Source organism: Grammomys surdaster, unplaced genomic scaffold (genome assembly GCF_004785775.1).
Source record: "Grammomys surdaster isolate TR1022 unplaced genomic scaffold, NIH_TR_1.0 125793, whole genome shotgun sequence".
Lineage (NCBI taxonomy): Eukaryota > Metazoa > Chordata > Mammalia > Rodentia > Muridae > Grammomys > Grammomys surdaster.
The window spans coordinates 187,975-203,189 of NW_021620624.1; the positions used below are offsets into that span (position 1 = coordinate 187,975).

The 15,215-nt window shown below is 42.1% G+C and overlaps 1 protein-coding gene across 3 annotated transcripts in view; it reads left to right on the forward strand.

The window, feature by feature from the left end:
• LOC114640243 (gamma-secretase-activating protein) overlaps positions 1–15,215 on the forward strand; it is a 119,917-nt gene that overhangs the window by 25,522 nt on the left and 79,180 nt on the right. For all 3 annotated transcript variants that reach the window (XR_003714126.1, XM_028789186.1, XM_028789185.1), the window contains exons 8-13: positions 2,991–3,095; positions 3,520–3,579; positions 4,717–4,760; positions 5,877–5,962; positions 11,797–11,874; positions 13,300–13,377. Coding sequence is in view for 2 of the 3 variants with exons in the window: in XM_028789186.1 (XP_028645019.1) it covers positions 2,991–3,095; positions 3,520–3,579; positions 4,717–4,760; positions 5,877–5,962; positions 11,797–11,874; positions 13,300–13,377 (451 nt within the window). In the remaining variant the exon portion in view is untranslated. The remainder of the gene's footprint in view (positions 1–2,990; positions 3,096–3,519; positions 3,580–4,716; positions 4,761–5,876; positions 5,963–11,796; positions 11,875–13,299; positions 13,378–15,215) is intronic.

A 15,215-nucleotide genomic window follows, 5' to 3' on the forward strand; every position in this document is an offset into this window, starting at 1 on the left:
GTGTGTGTGTGTGTGTGTGTGTGTGTGTGTGTGTGTGTGTGTGTGTGATAGAATGAGTATGGAGAACTTCTATCCCAGAGATCAAACTCAGGTTGTAAGGCTTGGTGGCAGGTACCTTTACCCCTCAGCCTTCAAAATAATTTTTCTTTGAGAATTTTAATATTTCTCTGAAGACTTTAAAGCTATGAACAAAACTGAAATGAGAAGTAACTTTTACTAATCATGTAGCTGCTGTTGAAAGCCTCAGAGCAGCAGAGCTGGCTGGAAATGAGAAGGCTGTGTGGGTGGGGCTGTGACTGCTGGTGACCCCAGGGAGCTATAGTGTTTAGAGCCCAATGGCAGTAGCAAGAATTTGGAGGAGAATGGTAAGCACACATGTTAAGATGAGAATGAGCATAGGCTGAAGGGCAGGTGGGTTGGAAAAGAATTAGGAGTCAAATGATGCTATGGGAGAGAGAGGGGAGGAGGAATGGAAGGAGGGAGGGAGAGAAGAAAGGAAGGAGGGAGGGAGGGAGAGAAGGAAGGAAGGAGGGAGGGAGGGAAGAAGTGAAGGGAAGGGAAGGGAAGGGAAGGGAAGGGAAGGGAAGGGAAGGGAAGGGAAGGGAAGGGAAGAGAAGAGAAGAGAAGAGAAGAGAAGAGAAGAGAAGAGAAGAGAAAAGTGGGGGGGGGGCTCCTTCCAGCTGCCCAGATAAGATCTTACTGCCCAGATGGTAGCTTTGCTGTTTCTCCATCCCCAGATTCCCTGCCTAGGCACCACTCTCCCCACTTTTCTGTAAGGGTATGTGATTCCACATGTTCACCTAACATCTTTAAACAGCAGGTGGTACTGTAGCTCCATCTTCAGAGAAAACAACAACTAAGACCCACATAAGTGAGGTCACCCCAGAGGGACACAGAGTGGATATTTTATCGTGGCCATGACACAATCTGATGCTCACTTTGCTGTCCTATGGCTTTGGCTGAAACAATTCCCAAGCCTGTCCCCTAACCCAGAATTCACACACATGAACCCAGGATAGATTTAGAGGATTCCTACAGGTGCTCTGGGACCTTTAACATCACTTCCCACAGCCTAATGGTGAGGTTTCAGGAGAGCAAGAACTAGGGCTGTGTGGGTCCTTTTCCTTCTTTCTTAACCTCCAGCTAGCACTGAAGGTCAGAGAGGGTTCAAGCATGAAGCTATACCGTCCTGAAGCTCCCTTCCTGGTCCAGCTCAGGGTCATGAGTTTTTGTTTTATGGTTTGATGTTTGCTTGGTAGACATTTTGAGGAGAATGACTTGGGAATGACCTGGAATCTTCCATGCTAAGTGCATACCCTGCCACATACTAAGCACACGTTCTTCCACATGCTAAGTGTATGTTCTGCCTCTGAGCCATACCCATTGCTCTTTCAAAGTAAACTCCATTTTTTCCTTTTTTCTCCTTTTGTCCATGTCTTGTTCTGTGTCTTAGTCTTGCCTGGAATGTGTGATCCTCCTGCTGGTCATCCTGAGTGCTGGTCTCACATGTGAGCCACCATGCCCAATTAGGAAAACCAAATTCCTTAAGAATGCATATGTATGCATGTGTGTATTTTGTGTTTGTGCATGCATGTGTATACTGGTGTGTTTGTGTGTTCATGCTGGTGTGTATATGTATGTTTTGTAAATGTGTGTATATGTATATATACTGGTGTGTGTATGTGTTTGCATATATATGTATGTGTATGTGCATGCACACATATAGGCCAGAGGTCATCCTTGGGTGTGATTCTTCAGGTACCATTTACCTTATATTTTTGAGACAGGGTCTCTCGCTAGCCAAGGGCTTGCTAATTAGGCTACACTGTGTAGTGAGCTAGCCTCAGGGAGCTACCTGTTTCTGTCTCCCCAGTCCTGGAATTACAAGTGTAAGCCACTGTGCCTGGATTCTTTATGTGGGTTTTGAGGATCAACCTTAGGCTCTGTGCTTACAAGACAATAATTTACATCTGAGCTATCTACCATTCAACCGGAAAGTAAATTCTTAACTCCTTCTGTAAAGTTATTGAAAACCCTGCTGATATGTAAAGCAATCACTAGCAAAGTGCCAGATGTTAGGATTCTAGGTTTTGCTGAACTAACTTCACAGCCTAGTCTAACCTCTCTGGGTTTCGATTTTCCCTTGAGTTCATTATGTAAGCAAGAATGACCCTAAACGTCTGATCCTGAGAATACAGTCATGTGCTACGACACCTGGATCAAGGGGAATTGGAGGTGGGGCTTCCTGCCCTTTAGGCAAATACTCTACTAGCTGAGCTGTATCCCCAGCTCCCAATCCTTTGATCTTAAATTTCTATTGTTCTTTGAGTTTGAACAGACATTTAACATTTAAAATATTCTTAATATTCTTTTATTTCTTCTTCCTTCATTTCTAGAAGGAGTATCTAGGTAATATTAAATTCTAGTACCACTCAGGACACGAGTCGGCAGGGGTCCCATGCTCATTGGGAAGGCTATGGTTCTAAGATGTAACTAAGAGAAGCTCACAAGAGCCCATTGGAATAGCGCTGAGGAACTTTCTTATGGGGATTCGGAGGTGAGGGATGTGCAGTGCCATCCCTCTTGTGGAACCAAGACCAAAGCTGATGTATGGCTCAGCTGGGCCATTACAGAACTCTCCATGTCAGGCCTGAGTGCTTTCTCAGGTGAAGGCTTTTGTCTATAAAGACCTGGCCAAAGGGTATGATTACATCAGGAACTTACACATGTTCTGTTAATACAGATGTTTTTGTGGAAGGTATGGTCTCTGATGACCTGCTTATTGAGCTGAGAGGAAGAATACAGTACAGGGCATTAGGGCAGAGGCAATGATGCCTTAAAAATTCTATGGAAAACTGTATATATTTTGAATATGGGGAGGTGCTAATAATAAATTAGTGGTATTTGCATGTATCATAGGGAAAGGGCATTTAAAAATAATGATTTAAGATGTCATTTTAAAAATACTTATTGAATCATTTTGTCCTTAGGTGATTACAAATTCTAGCCATCTCCCAAGAGACAGAATAGCTGAAGACTTTGTTTGGGCTCAGTGGGATATGTCAGAGCAGAGACTATACTACATTGAACTAAAGGTAAAAACTAGCCCATGGGTACCTATTTCTATGGAAACAATATAATTTTGACATCATTGCTGTGTTGATATCTATTTATTTTATTTATGCATATGGATGTTTTACCTGGAAGTACACCTATGTGTCATGCATGTACAGTGCCTGTGGAGGGTAGAAGAGGGGGCTGGATCCCTGGGGACTGGAGTTACAGATGGTTAGGAACCACCATGTGTGTCCCAGGAATCTAGCCCAGGTCCTCAGGAGGAGCAGCCAGTGCTCTTCCCCACTGAGACCCCTGGTCTTTAATAGCCGCAGTATCTTTAATGGGGGCAGTCAGTGAGGGTTTATTACAGATAATGAACAGTTTTTCATTATTGCTTCTTGACTGTGTTTTCTCTTAAGTCTTTTTATTTGGGGGATAATATGCCAGGCATTTCTTTTCTAGACATCAAGGAGTATCTTGAAATGCATCCAGTTTTGGGCAGATGAAAGTTTTAACTTAATGGTAAGTACATAGAATGATCACTCCTAGGAAACTTTTACTAGAGTCATTAGCCAAAAATTGGGCATTTTGCTATTGCAGCAACCACTTGCATGATCAAATAACTTGGCTTGTGCTGTCACAATGCCTCAGCTCTCTAACAAGTGCAGAGTTGATACAGGTGAAGAGGACAGCATGCAGAGGAGAGTGTGTTTTTAAGGTAACCACCCTACCAGGGGCTTAGAGAAAGGTAATAGGTGTGACCAAGAGTAGATCACACTAAGTGGTTGCAAGTTATTTGACTCACAATTAGAATGGGTTTGAGGAAGAAAGTCTGAGTGTATAGTTTAGTAAGTACCCACCATTGGCCTTGGAAAAGCCGTTGGGGTCAGTCTGTCTATGGGAAGGTGCCTCTTATGTCTTTATCTGGGATGGACAGTGTTTCTTTCCTTTCTTAGGACCAATATTGGTATCAAGCACATATTGGTTTCACACTATTACAAGACTTTCTTATCATTTCATGCCCCATTTTTAGCCCACCCACACACTCCAAAAGACATCCCAGGCTCCCTTCCTTCCACAACTATCTATGGCTTGTGAAAGATGGCAGCTGTCAATCGTCCTCGTACAGTGTACAATCTATTGGTGATATTCAAGTTAAAGACAGAGTCAGCCTTGCAGGGAAGCATACACTGACCATGTCTGTAAACTCCAGGATTCCCAGTGAAGTTCCTGCACTGTGGGGTGTGGGTCTAGCCTCTGGAGGTGATGGGTAAAGGGACTCTTTACCACCAGGCCAGCCGAGCACTGCCAGTTTGCTTTGCATTCACAACCGTTATTATGTAATGCCGTTTTTTACTTAACCTTTTTGAGAATATACATTCTTTTCTAAATCCATGGTCTTTTCTTGCATTCATTTTTATTGTATATGTACATGAATATGTATATGCATGTATATTTCTTTTTTATCAATCATTCCATTTGTTTACATCTTGTCTGTATATTTATATTCAGTCTGTGTGTCACTTATTTGCATGTTTTCAGGGATGAGCATTTGTCACGGAACAACCCATTCATGTGCTCTTTTCTGGGGAAGGTCTGTAATGTCTGTGATGATGATGCCATTTTTAATGCTTATATCCTCCTTATTTCTTTTGACAGTTTGAAATGCCCTTGGACATATCATTAAGTGGCTTGAGATTTAAGTAAGTTATCCACCAAATGTTAAATTTCATAGATATTTATAGGTAGCAAAATGATGATCTAATTATGGTAGGTAGATACTCAGACAATCTGATATTTTGTGCACCTATCTTAAGATTTATTTTTCTTTATTTTATGTGTGTGGGTGTTTAGCCTGCATATATGTCTGTGCCACACGTGTACAATGTTTGCAGAGACCAGAAGAGGGTGTCAGATCCCCTGGAACTGGAGTTACAAGCAGTTGTGAGCTGCTATGTGTGTTCTGATTATCAGACCTGGGTCCTCCAGAAGAGCAGCCAGTGTTCTTAATGGATGAGCCACGCCCCTTGTGGATCTAATTAACATTCCCGTTCTTTATAGAATATAAACTGATTTATTAAGCAGGAATACAGGATTAAATGTATAAAGTCAACTGTGTTGATTTTCTTAGCCATGTTTTCCTGCGGGGCAGCTGCATTTATTTTGATGTGTGGAAGTGCTTGTCTCCGTGTCATTAAACAGAGAGGGTTTATGATTCAGCATGAACTCATTTAGATCAAACATCAAAATGCTTTCTTATTGCCAACAAGAGGTCACAGGTCAATCCACTTATAACTCAGCCCAGTCTCTTGTTTTATTTTTTCTGTTTTCCTTTTTGTACAAAAGGCAAGGTTTTTCTTTTTATAGAGTATTTAATGTGTAGTAAAAAGCTATAGTAATAAAAACAACAACAAGAAGACAAAACATAAAACATCAAAGAAAGAAAAGTCTTCCAAAATGAGAAATGGCGGTCTTAAACTGTTCAGTATTGCATTAGCTTTATTTAAACATCTATAGATACTTAATTGTACCTATTTTGAAACATAGTATTATATTTTAGATAATACTACCATAAATCCCCAAATTACAAAAACATATGTTGTAAGTAATATCATTTTCTGTCTATTGCCAAGGCTATACTGTTAAGCACCATTTATATTTTTAGTCACTGTTTTACATGAATTAACAAACATTGTCTGCTGAAATGTATAGGAAGCATTTCTGTACCTCTGTGAGTGTGTTGTAGTGCTCATAGCATGAATGAGAGGAGTATGTTTTTTAAAATGTGTTCAATCACTTCTTTTCCTTTGTAATCTTAGACTCGTCAACTTTGGATATGATTATCGTCAAGACCAAGAGAAGCTATACAATCAGCCTTCTCTCTGCATTTTTACCAACCACACAGGTAGAGTCAGGATCATGCTTACCAATTTCTACTTTAATTTGTATACAGGTTCTATACAATTTGTATAGGACTTGAGTTCTATAGAAAATACCATTATGGTTCAACTACGTGAACAGTATTGTTAAATAAATTGTTATTTATAAAAGTATTATCAAAGAAAGAAAATGAATTATAACAGTCACATTACTATAGAAATCAAGTGGATATGACACATAGACCAAACCAGTACAATTCTGTCATCCCTTTCTGTCACTTCCATTATAATTTTATATATATTTTGCATTTATGAAAAAGCCATCACCAACAGTGCTATTGTTCTAATAGGTTTTATTGGTATTGTTTTAATAGAGTGGGTAGATTCATATTTTTTCAATGAAAAATTTCCAATGGGGATGGAAATGCTTTCTTTGTCAGTCTTACTGATGTCTTGGGTTATGATTATTTCTTTTTTACATTTTTTGCATGTATTTTATGTCTAGGGGTACATGTGTGGACATTGCACGTGTATGTATGTGGAGATCAGAGAAAATTTGTGGGAGGAGATTCTTTCACCTTGAGGTTCATGTCATCAGGCTTGGTAGCTAGTGCTTTTATTGGTAGCGCTATCTTACTTGCCCAGGTTGAAATCTAAACCCATATCCCTGGTTTAGTTTAAATGCGATGTCATGGCTGGTGTTGAGGAAGTCAGAAATTGACACATAGCTGTTTATACAGAGATCATGAAGAGGGAGAGATGGTTGGAAAGATGTGCATTAACAAACTATGCTATATGCCTGTATAGTGTTGGGGTCTGGGAATCACTGCACAAGCTACACAGACAACCAATCTCAGTCAAATAGGGATGGATTATTGAATGCCACACCCTAAGACTGATCAATCAGGGACATAGGTCAGACTTGGAAGCCAATTGTGATCTTGACTCAAGATCCTATAGGGCTTTTTTAATCCTAAGATCTATAAACATCTGTGTCAAGTTATTCCACCAATTAGGGGACTTCCTTAGGAACATGTCTTTGTTGTATACTTACCCTGCTCCCATTTGTCGGGGTATTCAACTATGGCAGGTGACTTGCCTTGTCTAATGCCTTAACTTGCCAACCAGGATGTCAGCTACCCATGTACATGTCTTCCTGACAAGTAGGATGTCAGTTCCCAGGGATGTTTTGGGAACTTAAACTTTACTCAACCCCCACTCAAAATGGAAGTCTTATTCCAAATAGCTTCTTATATTGGTGCAAGTGTCTCCCTTATGTTAGGGTCCATCTCAGGGGCAGCTTATAAAGACAATGTTATAAAAGCTTATACACAAGTGTAGGAAGTGTTGTTGGGGGGTTGGTTTGAGTTCAAGCTTACCGTACCTAACTATACAAAGCAATTCTACTGACTTGTATCATGACTGGTTTCCAAGGGCACAGAATATAACAGACTATGTAGTTAACTTGACACAAGAAAGTTTCTATTAACAGTGGAAACAATGTATGAGAACGTTTCCTTATTAGTAACAGCAAAAAGTGGCAGGCTAGACAGCCAACAGTTACCTAGGCTTTAACATTCTGTCTAGGCCTTAATATTTTACCTAGGACTTAACATGTATAGACAGTGTCACAGTGTGGACTGGCCTGTGTGTCATTAATACCCACTGATAATTATAATACAAGTCAATCACTGTGGCTGCTGGATGGAGAAAGGTTAGAGGAGGCAAGAGAAGGAGGCAAATGAGATCTGAGTCATACTTGAGACGACGGAGACTTGAAGCACAATGGGCAAAGAATATAGAGGGAGGGAAAGATGGGTGATGTATCTCAGAGATGCCTTCCTGTAATGAGGTGGAGAGGAAAGGCCCTCAGGTTTCTGGCATCAGCAGATGAACAGTGATGGCATTTACTCCAGTGAAGGAGCTTTGGTGGGACTCATGAAGGAAGATCATGAGCATTCTTTTGAACATGTTAACTAAGAGATGTGGAACATAGAAGAAGGGTCAGGGTTGATGGTGGGTAAGTGTGGGAGTTGTCAGAATGTGATGAGCATTTGAAACCTTGGGAGGAGGATATGGTGAGAAGGGGAGGTGTTGAGGAATAATATCTGGGAGCTTAAGTGTTAAGAGGAGCATCCAGTTGAAAAGGGCAAAGGATGTCTCTTAAGGAGAGAGCCGAGCAAGCATGATAGCACAGGACCCAACGGCAGGGTGTGGCCTCCCCCAAGAGAAGGGCCAACAGTGTCTCCAGAGGTGGAGTTCCCAGGGACTGGCCTGTGAGCCTCCTGCCTAGGGCCACTGGAGGGAAATCTTTGTGAGCATCACACAGAGATAGAGAAATCATAGAAACTTGTGAGAGAGGCAGCAGCAGAGGTTGGAATTGGGATTTAAGGATTTTTTTTAAAACTCTGGTTGTTTAAATGCTTACAAGATATATTTAGTGGGGAAGGAAAAAGGTATAAGTCCTGGCAGAAAAGACTGATAGATTTCTGATGGTGGAAGAAAATGAGACCCTGAGATCTCGGATTCACAGGGATGAACTGGGTGGGCACTTCCCTGCCTCCTTTGCTGCTGGACACAAACAACCACTTTATGCTTTAAATCTCTGTGGAGTTCCCCTTTTTAATTTACTCAGAGGAACTCATGAACAGTAGCAACTGTAATATACTAGGGCTATACAACTTATTTAATAATATACTGGATTCATCTGGTAGGAGATGTGGGGGCGTCTCTTCCTTTCCTAACAATGTGTAAGAAGGTAGAAAATGGGCCTTGTCCTTCAGTCTGCTTTGGAATAGAGAAAGTAAGTCTGTTTCAAATGAACTCCCAGGGTTAAGATATAAAAGCTGGAGAAGCATTTTGTCGTTGTTTTGGAGTAGTAAGTTGCCAGTTCTCATATCCTTTTCCAGTTAGATTTAAAAATGAGTTCTTACCTCTATGGTTAAAATTGTGGTGTAGCTGTACAGGTTGGTGAAAGAATCCTCCATATAGGCCAGAATAAATAGAAAACAGATTTGTTGCATATACTGCAGAAAGAGCAGTTGGTAGGGCAGTGATAGACCCGTGTGTGGTTGGTGGTGGACGACAAGATCTCCATTTTGGAGGGAGCCACTTTGTACGTCATTCCTTGTGTGAAATTAGCCCCTTGCAAATGGGGGAAGTTCTGTGGTCTGGGGCTGCAGATAATTCTGCCTGGGTTGACTTCTCTGCTCTTCACTGATTGGGTACAGGTCTGGGCCATGAAACTGTTGGATGATAAAGATCCAAACCCACGGGACGCGCTCCCCCAGAGATACTCACGGACAGGACTCGCTGCAATTTGCATGAGGTTTATTGAAGAATTGATAGTGGCTGGTGCACCCGGGCCCCTCTGCTCGAAGGCGAGAGAGAACTCCAAATTGGGGTGAAGGGTAGTTTATATACTGAGTTTACAAAGACAGTTAATTGCTTCTTGGACAATATTTAAAAAGATTTCAAACATTCATTCTCAAGCCTAGTTTCCATTCCCAGGCTTGGTTCCTAAGTAACTCAAATTTGCACCTTATCTTTTACAACAAACAGAGAGTCAGCTTAAGTAGCTTCTGTTTACCGAGGTTTTACTGTGCTAAAGGCTCATAAACTCTTATCTTGGGTCTTTCTTCCTCTGGAATATTTGTTCGAGCCTCCAGGATGTACTCTTCCCGGGATGTGCCATGGCAGCCATTAGTATTTGAGTTTAAAACTGAAATTGGAGCTTTTTATTAATTTTAAGTTTCTACAAAACCAGGATGCATGGCTTGAGAAAGGAAGGCAGATAGAGTTAGGGCCCCACATACTTCTCCCTTCCTGTTAAGGGCGGCGATGTGATGGTGATTGACAGCCATTCATCATTACCCAGCTCCCCCTACTCTCTATTGACCCGGCCCTCTTGGGTCAGTAAACAGGGTCTGGAAGAGAGAGAGTAGGGATGAAGGGGCAAGAGACACAAAGAATGGAAACAAGACAGGGTGTCTGATCAGGTCCCATTTATTGAAAGAAAATAGTGGGTATATAAGTACAAGCAGGGAGTGCAGCTGGAGACACTTTACCATGAGTGCCTTGCAGCTGGGGACACTAAACAAGTCTGAGAAGCAATATGTCTGAGAAAAACAAGGTGCTTATCAGAGTGTGCTCAGCTGTTGTGGGCTGTTGAAAAACAAGTCTCTTGTCAGGGTATATGGCCTGAGATGGCTGTTAAGAAGATAGCCGCTTTCTGCTTTTCAGCTCCCAACACTCTATCTGCAGACTACCTCCAAGCTTCTTTGTCCTGAATGTCCCTGCTCTGGGAATTGAAGCTGTGTGAGGTCCAAGGAATGAAAGTCTAAACTTTGAACAATGAGTGTTAGGCCTGTGAATCACCTAAGATTATTAATTCACACAGATATTTCTAGTAAATCCATGGCTGTAGGAAGGCCAATCAGATTTCATCACTGAAAAGAAAATATTCTCATTGCTTCTGTATCTTATGGTCCGCCCTGACTATGGCTGGAGCTGTGGTTAAACTCTCTCAGGAGATCTAAGTTAGCTGTCTTTCTTCCTGTGTACCAACTGTTTAGGACCTAGGCCACGAGTGGGTGTACTGAACCCCCTCCTTCCTGTTCCCATGATGGCAAATTTTCAGAATCAGGCCAGCACTGGAACAGTTCATGGGGCTTTTTTATAATTGTTCCAATGAGATCATTTCCCTTGGAAAACTCGTCTGTAGTAGTTTTCATTGTCTAGGTAGTTCTCGAAGGCTAGCAAATGTGGAGATGTTATCTTCATCAGTGGTGAATATTTACTAAAAGTCTCTGGATATTACATTAAGAATGCATTTTGTTTCTTCAAACCGTGACTTCTTCCGACTTATAAATAGCATTCTGGAGCAGTAGTACTAGCTGGTAACATTTAGAGACAGACATAAGTATTTTTGCTAGAGATTTATATAGATTATTGTGTTCTCATAGAAGAACCTTATAAGTGGGTTCTGTGTTTTCTAAATGTACAGATGAGAAAACTGAGGTTTAGAGAACTAACAACAATGAGCTTCATAAACCAAGAGCTTGGGAGACAGAGGGACAAACACTGAGGCAAAACCACCCTGCTGTGCACAGTGAATTCCAGACCAGCCAGGGTTTCACTGCAGAACTCCAGCAAAACAATGAAAACCTGCCTCAGGGATGCTAAGCCTGGAAAGTCTATTTCAGAGTCAAGAGTCTAAAATGTGAAGCTTTTGAGCTTCAGGCAATTTTATGAGGGATGCTCAACACGAGCAGTTTAAGTATAAGGTCTTCATTTGTCAGCAGCTGACATTAGCCACAGACATTGGAGGGAGGGAATACAGAGCGAGATGGTCCCCTTTGACGTGGGACAGTGCTGTCAGGGTTCCAGCTTTGATGAGTGTAGCTTCACATACGTTATTGACTCTTGTTGCTCATAGGTAAGGTCCATGGTTCACGCTTCAGTGTTGCTTCAAAAACATTGGATGCTTTCTTTAGAGAGGACACAGTTTGGATAGCTGGGGTCCAGAGCTATGCAGGATGCCTTTGGGCGACCTCTGGGTAAGATTGTAGCATGTGCACATTCACCAGACCTTCATGGAGGCAGGAAGTTTCCTAGACTGCGCGGCTCCCAGTGTGTCTGTTCATTTCCCACCCTTCCTTTGTCGCCTGCCACAGTGCACTGCCTCTGACTATGGATGCTAAACGCTGACTTGAAATTCATAACAACTTGATAATATCACCTTGTAAATTTAGGAATAGTCTATGAAGTAAGATCGAAAGGAATAGAAATAGGTGAATAATGGCTCGGGAAATTTAGGATGCAGATTATTTAAATGCTGTCAAATACCTTCTTTTCCCAGGGAGTTTGTGTGTGTGTTACAGCCCAAAGTCTGACTCTCGGAAAGAAATCACGTATTCGGTCTTTTACCTCCATAAAGGTAATGTTCCATGTATCCTCCTTTGCTTTTACATTTTACTTTCTCCAAATAGTAACAAATGAAATTGTAGAGAGCTTAACATTTAGCATTAACTGTATAGATATGTTTTATGAAGAAATTCATTAATGGTAAATAGTAAGATAGGACATTTCTATATGATTTATACCAACCTGTGGCTTGTTCTAGACTGTAGACCATTTCTAATGGACGTATTTACCAAAGTGTATCGGTTTGCCATTTAGTTATTTGTCATTTAGTTATTATTCATTGGAACATTACCTATAGCTTTAATTCACATGGTTACATAGGGGTTTAATTAAAAACCTTCTTTGCTCTCAAATATAAACACACTGTCACTCCATGATATGTTATGTTGTCATACTAAGATATTGATTTCACTTCACGTGTCTGTGGCCTGTGATGCTAATATGCCACATTCTGGGGAGTGGGGTGAGCTGCCAGCCCCTGCATGCCCTGCAATAATTTTAGTCTGAAACATGCTAAGGAGAATTTTTGCATGTTTGTTTAATTCCTCAAAATGTATAATTGTGCCAGGCATAGCGGTATATACCTTTGATTTCAGCACTCAGGAGGCAGAGGCAGGAGGATATATGTGAATTCCAGGCCAGCTTGGTCTACAGGAAAGTTCCTGAACAGCCAGGCCTATATAGAGAGAATGTACCTAAAAAAAACCTTTTTTTAATATTTGTCAAGTATACATTGTGTATGTGGTTGAAACTTTTTTAAAGATGGAGATTCTGTCCCAGGACTCATTTATTTTGTATTTTTTATGCTAAGCCACATAAACGTTTAGAATTTCTCAGTCTGATATTGCTAGGGTGATAGAGACACAGGCAGAAAAGTTTAAGAATTTTTTAATGGAATAACTAACAGTAACTTCAGAACTAGATGCAGACCTATTCTTAAGTAATGTAAGCGTGTGTAAGACTCTTGTATGTGTTTCTACTAGGTAACACCAGGAGTCCGATCAGCCATAGACAGAGTCAGAGGAGAGAGCAAACTCGGACACAGTTGCACAGGAGGCTCACTCCCCTTTCTAGCTAAGGGTGGGAGTGTGAGCTAGAGATATCCTAGACGGTTGGCAAAAACTGTCATGCATAGAAATGAACCCTGTGAACCCCCCAACTTAGATCACTGAGAAGACCCCACTGGACCCTAACCTTCCTACACAGTCCTTCCCTATAGTCTGGCTTTCTGCCTGAGCTGGAACATCTGCTCTTCTGTGACTGCCCTCAGTCACAGTAGATAGTCCACCTTAGTGGCTTTTGGAGAGGGTGGACACCATAAATTCTAGAAGGCAGCAGGCGCTTGCCCTGTCTGTGAGACTGTTACGTCGCATGAGGTCAGTCTGAGCCTTTCTTTTCTGAGTACAACTCTCTCTGGCTTCACGCTCTTCATTCGCAGGATACAGAAAGACCTTCACTGCAGCTCCTCGAAGTGCTGACTCACAGGTCACAAATGGCATCACTTTTCTCAACCTTGGTGGGTATTCTGGTTTGTCCTTTTGTTGCTGTGGCAAACATGGAACCAAAAGTAACTTGGGTGAAAGGCTTTACTTCAGCTAACCCTTCCAGGTATCAGTCAGTTATCACCACTGGAGGTCAAAGACGGGAGCTGAGCTGAGGCAGGAATGCCGCCTGCTTACAAGAGCTTGCTCTGCTCTCTCTCTCTTCTGGATCATGCTCAGCAAGCTTTCTGATGCCTCCTAGGCCTACTTGCCTAGGGGATGCACCTCCCACAGTGAAATGGCCTTGGAGAGCACAGCTCTATTGCTTCCTGGGATGAGGGAGGGAGATAGAACAGCTCCCGGGTCTGTGCCCATCTCAACAGTGATGGAGAGCATGTCCACTAACTGTGCCTTTCCTTTTCTCCTCCTGTGAATAGCATGACTCAGTCCAGAGCTCACACAGTTGTCATCCCTTCTCGAGCATGATTTATTAACAGCTATAAAGCTTTATCCAAGACTGTTCTTGAGAGAATCTTCATGATTACAGTTACTTTTTTGAAAAGTATGTTTTGCTATCCATCGCTTATAGTTTCCATTTATTATTACCCTGCTGAAAAGGACTTGCATTGAGTGAAATACAGTGACTTAAATCTCACATTACTTTTTCTGAGGAAACATAGAAATCCCTATTCATTCCAGATAGGGCAACAGCACACCAAAGAAATTATCCCGTCTTGGTAAACCAGTGCGTTTATTGGGATTTCCGATAGGAACATGAGGGAGCCTCTGCCCTTTCTCCCTGAGGGGTGTTTTGGTGTGGAGGAGGAAATAGTCACACAACAGCATCTACAAACCCTGTGAACCCCCTGACTTAGATCATTGAGAAGACCCCATTGGACCCTAACCTTCCTACACAGTCCTTCCCTGTAGTCTGCATTTCTGCCTGAGCTGGAACATCTGCTCTTCTGTGACTGCCCTCAGTCACAGTAGATAGTCCACCTTAGTGGCTTTTGGAGAGGGAGGACACCATAAATTCTAGAAGGCAGTAGGTCTTCTAGAATAAATTCTGTCAGACATGCCCATGAATAAAAGCCACCATATAGTAAATAATGTATGTTCCATAGTTTACTTCTTTTTGATCCTCACAGCCATTCTGCCTGAGGATGACAGTCCCATCTCCCAAACAATGAAGCTGAGGCTGAAGAAGGTTCCTTTCAGTGTCTCTCTTTAGAGATGCTCTGTCGGTTTCCATCTCTGTGTAACAGATGACCACACAGGCAGGGTTTAAGGCAGCACAAGCATTCTGATCCCAGGCTGGAGTTCAGACATCAGAGGGAAGAGGGGGTGCTGAGAAACTAAACCCAAGAGTAGGCAGGACCGGTTCCTCCTGCAGCATCTGAGGAAGAACTTCCTTCCTGCCTCCTCTGGCCTCTAAGACTAGTCTTATCACTCAGGTTTCTTGTCACTGTGTGGCCACCTTCTGCAGGCCAGTGTCCCTCTCCCTTCCTCTTAGCAACACTTAGTAACCACACGGAGTCTACCAAGATAATCCAGGATTCTCTCCTCATCTCAAGGTCCTAATCACACTTGCAATAGTTTCTCTTCACGAAAAGTTAATTTAGGGCAGGCCAGAGGGCTCCGTGGGTGAGGGCTGTGGATCACAAGCCTGAGCCACATTCAGTCCCAGGTGGAAAACCCCACAAGTTGTTTTCCACATATACCACACACACACGTAAATAATTGTGGTAGGATCTTTTCTAAATTGACAGAGTCACAGGGCTGCAGGTCAGTGCACGAGTAATGGCCTTCACTGACCCTGACACACGTAACTACTGATGTTTTAGATGAAGCCCTAATTTGTTTTATGATACTG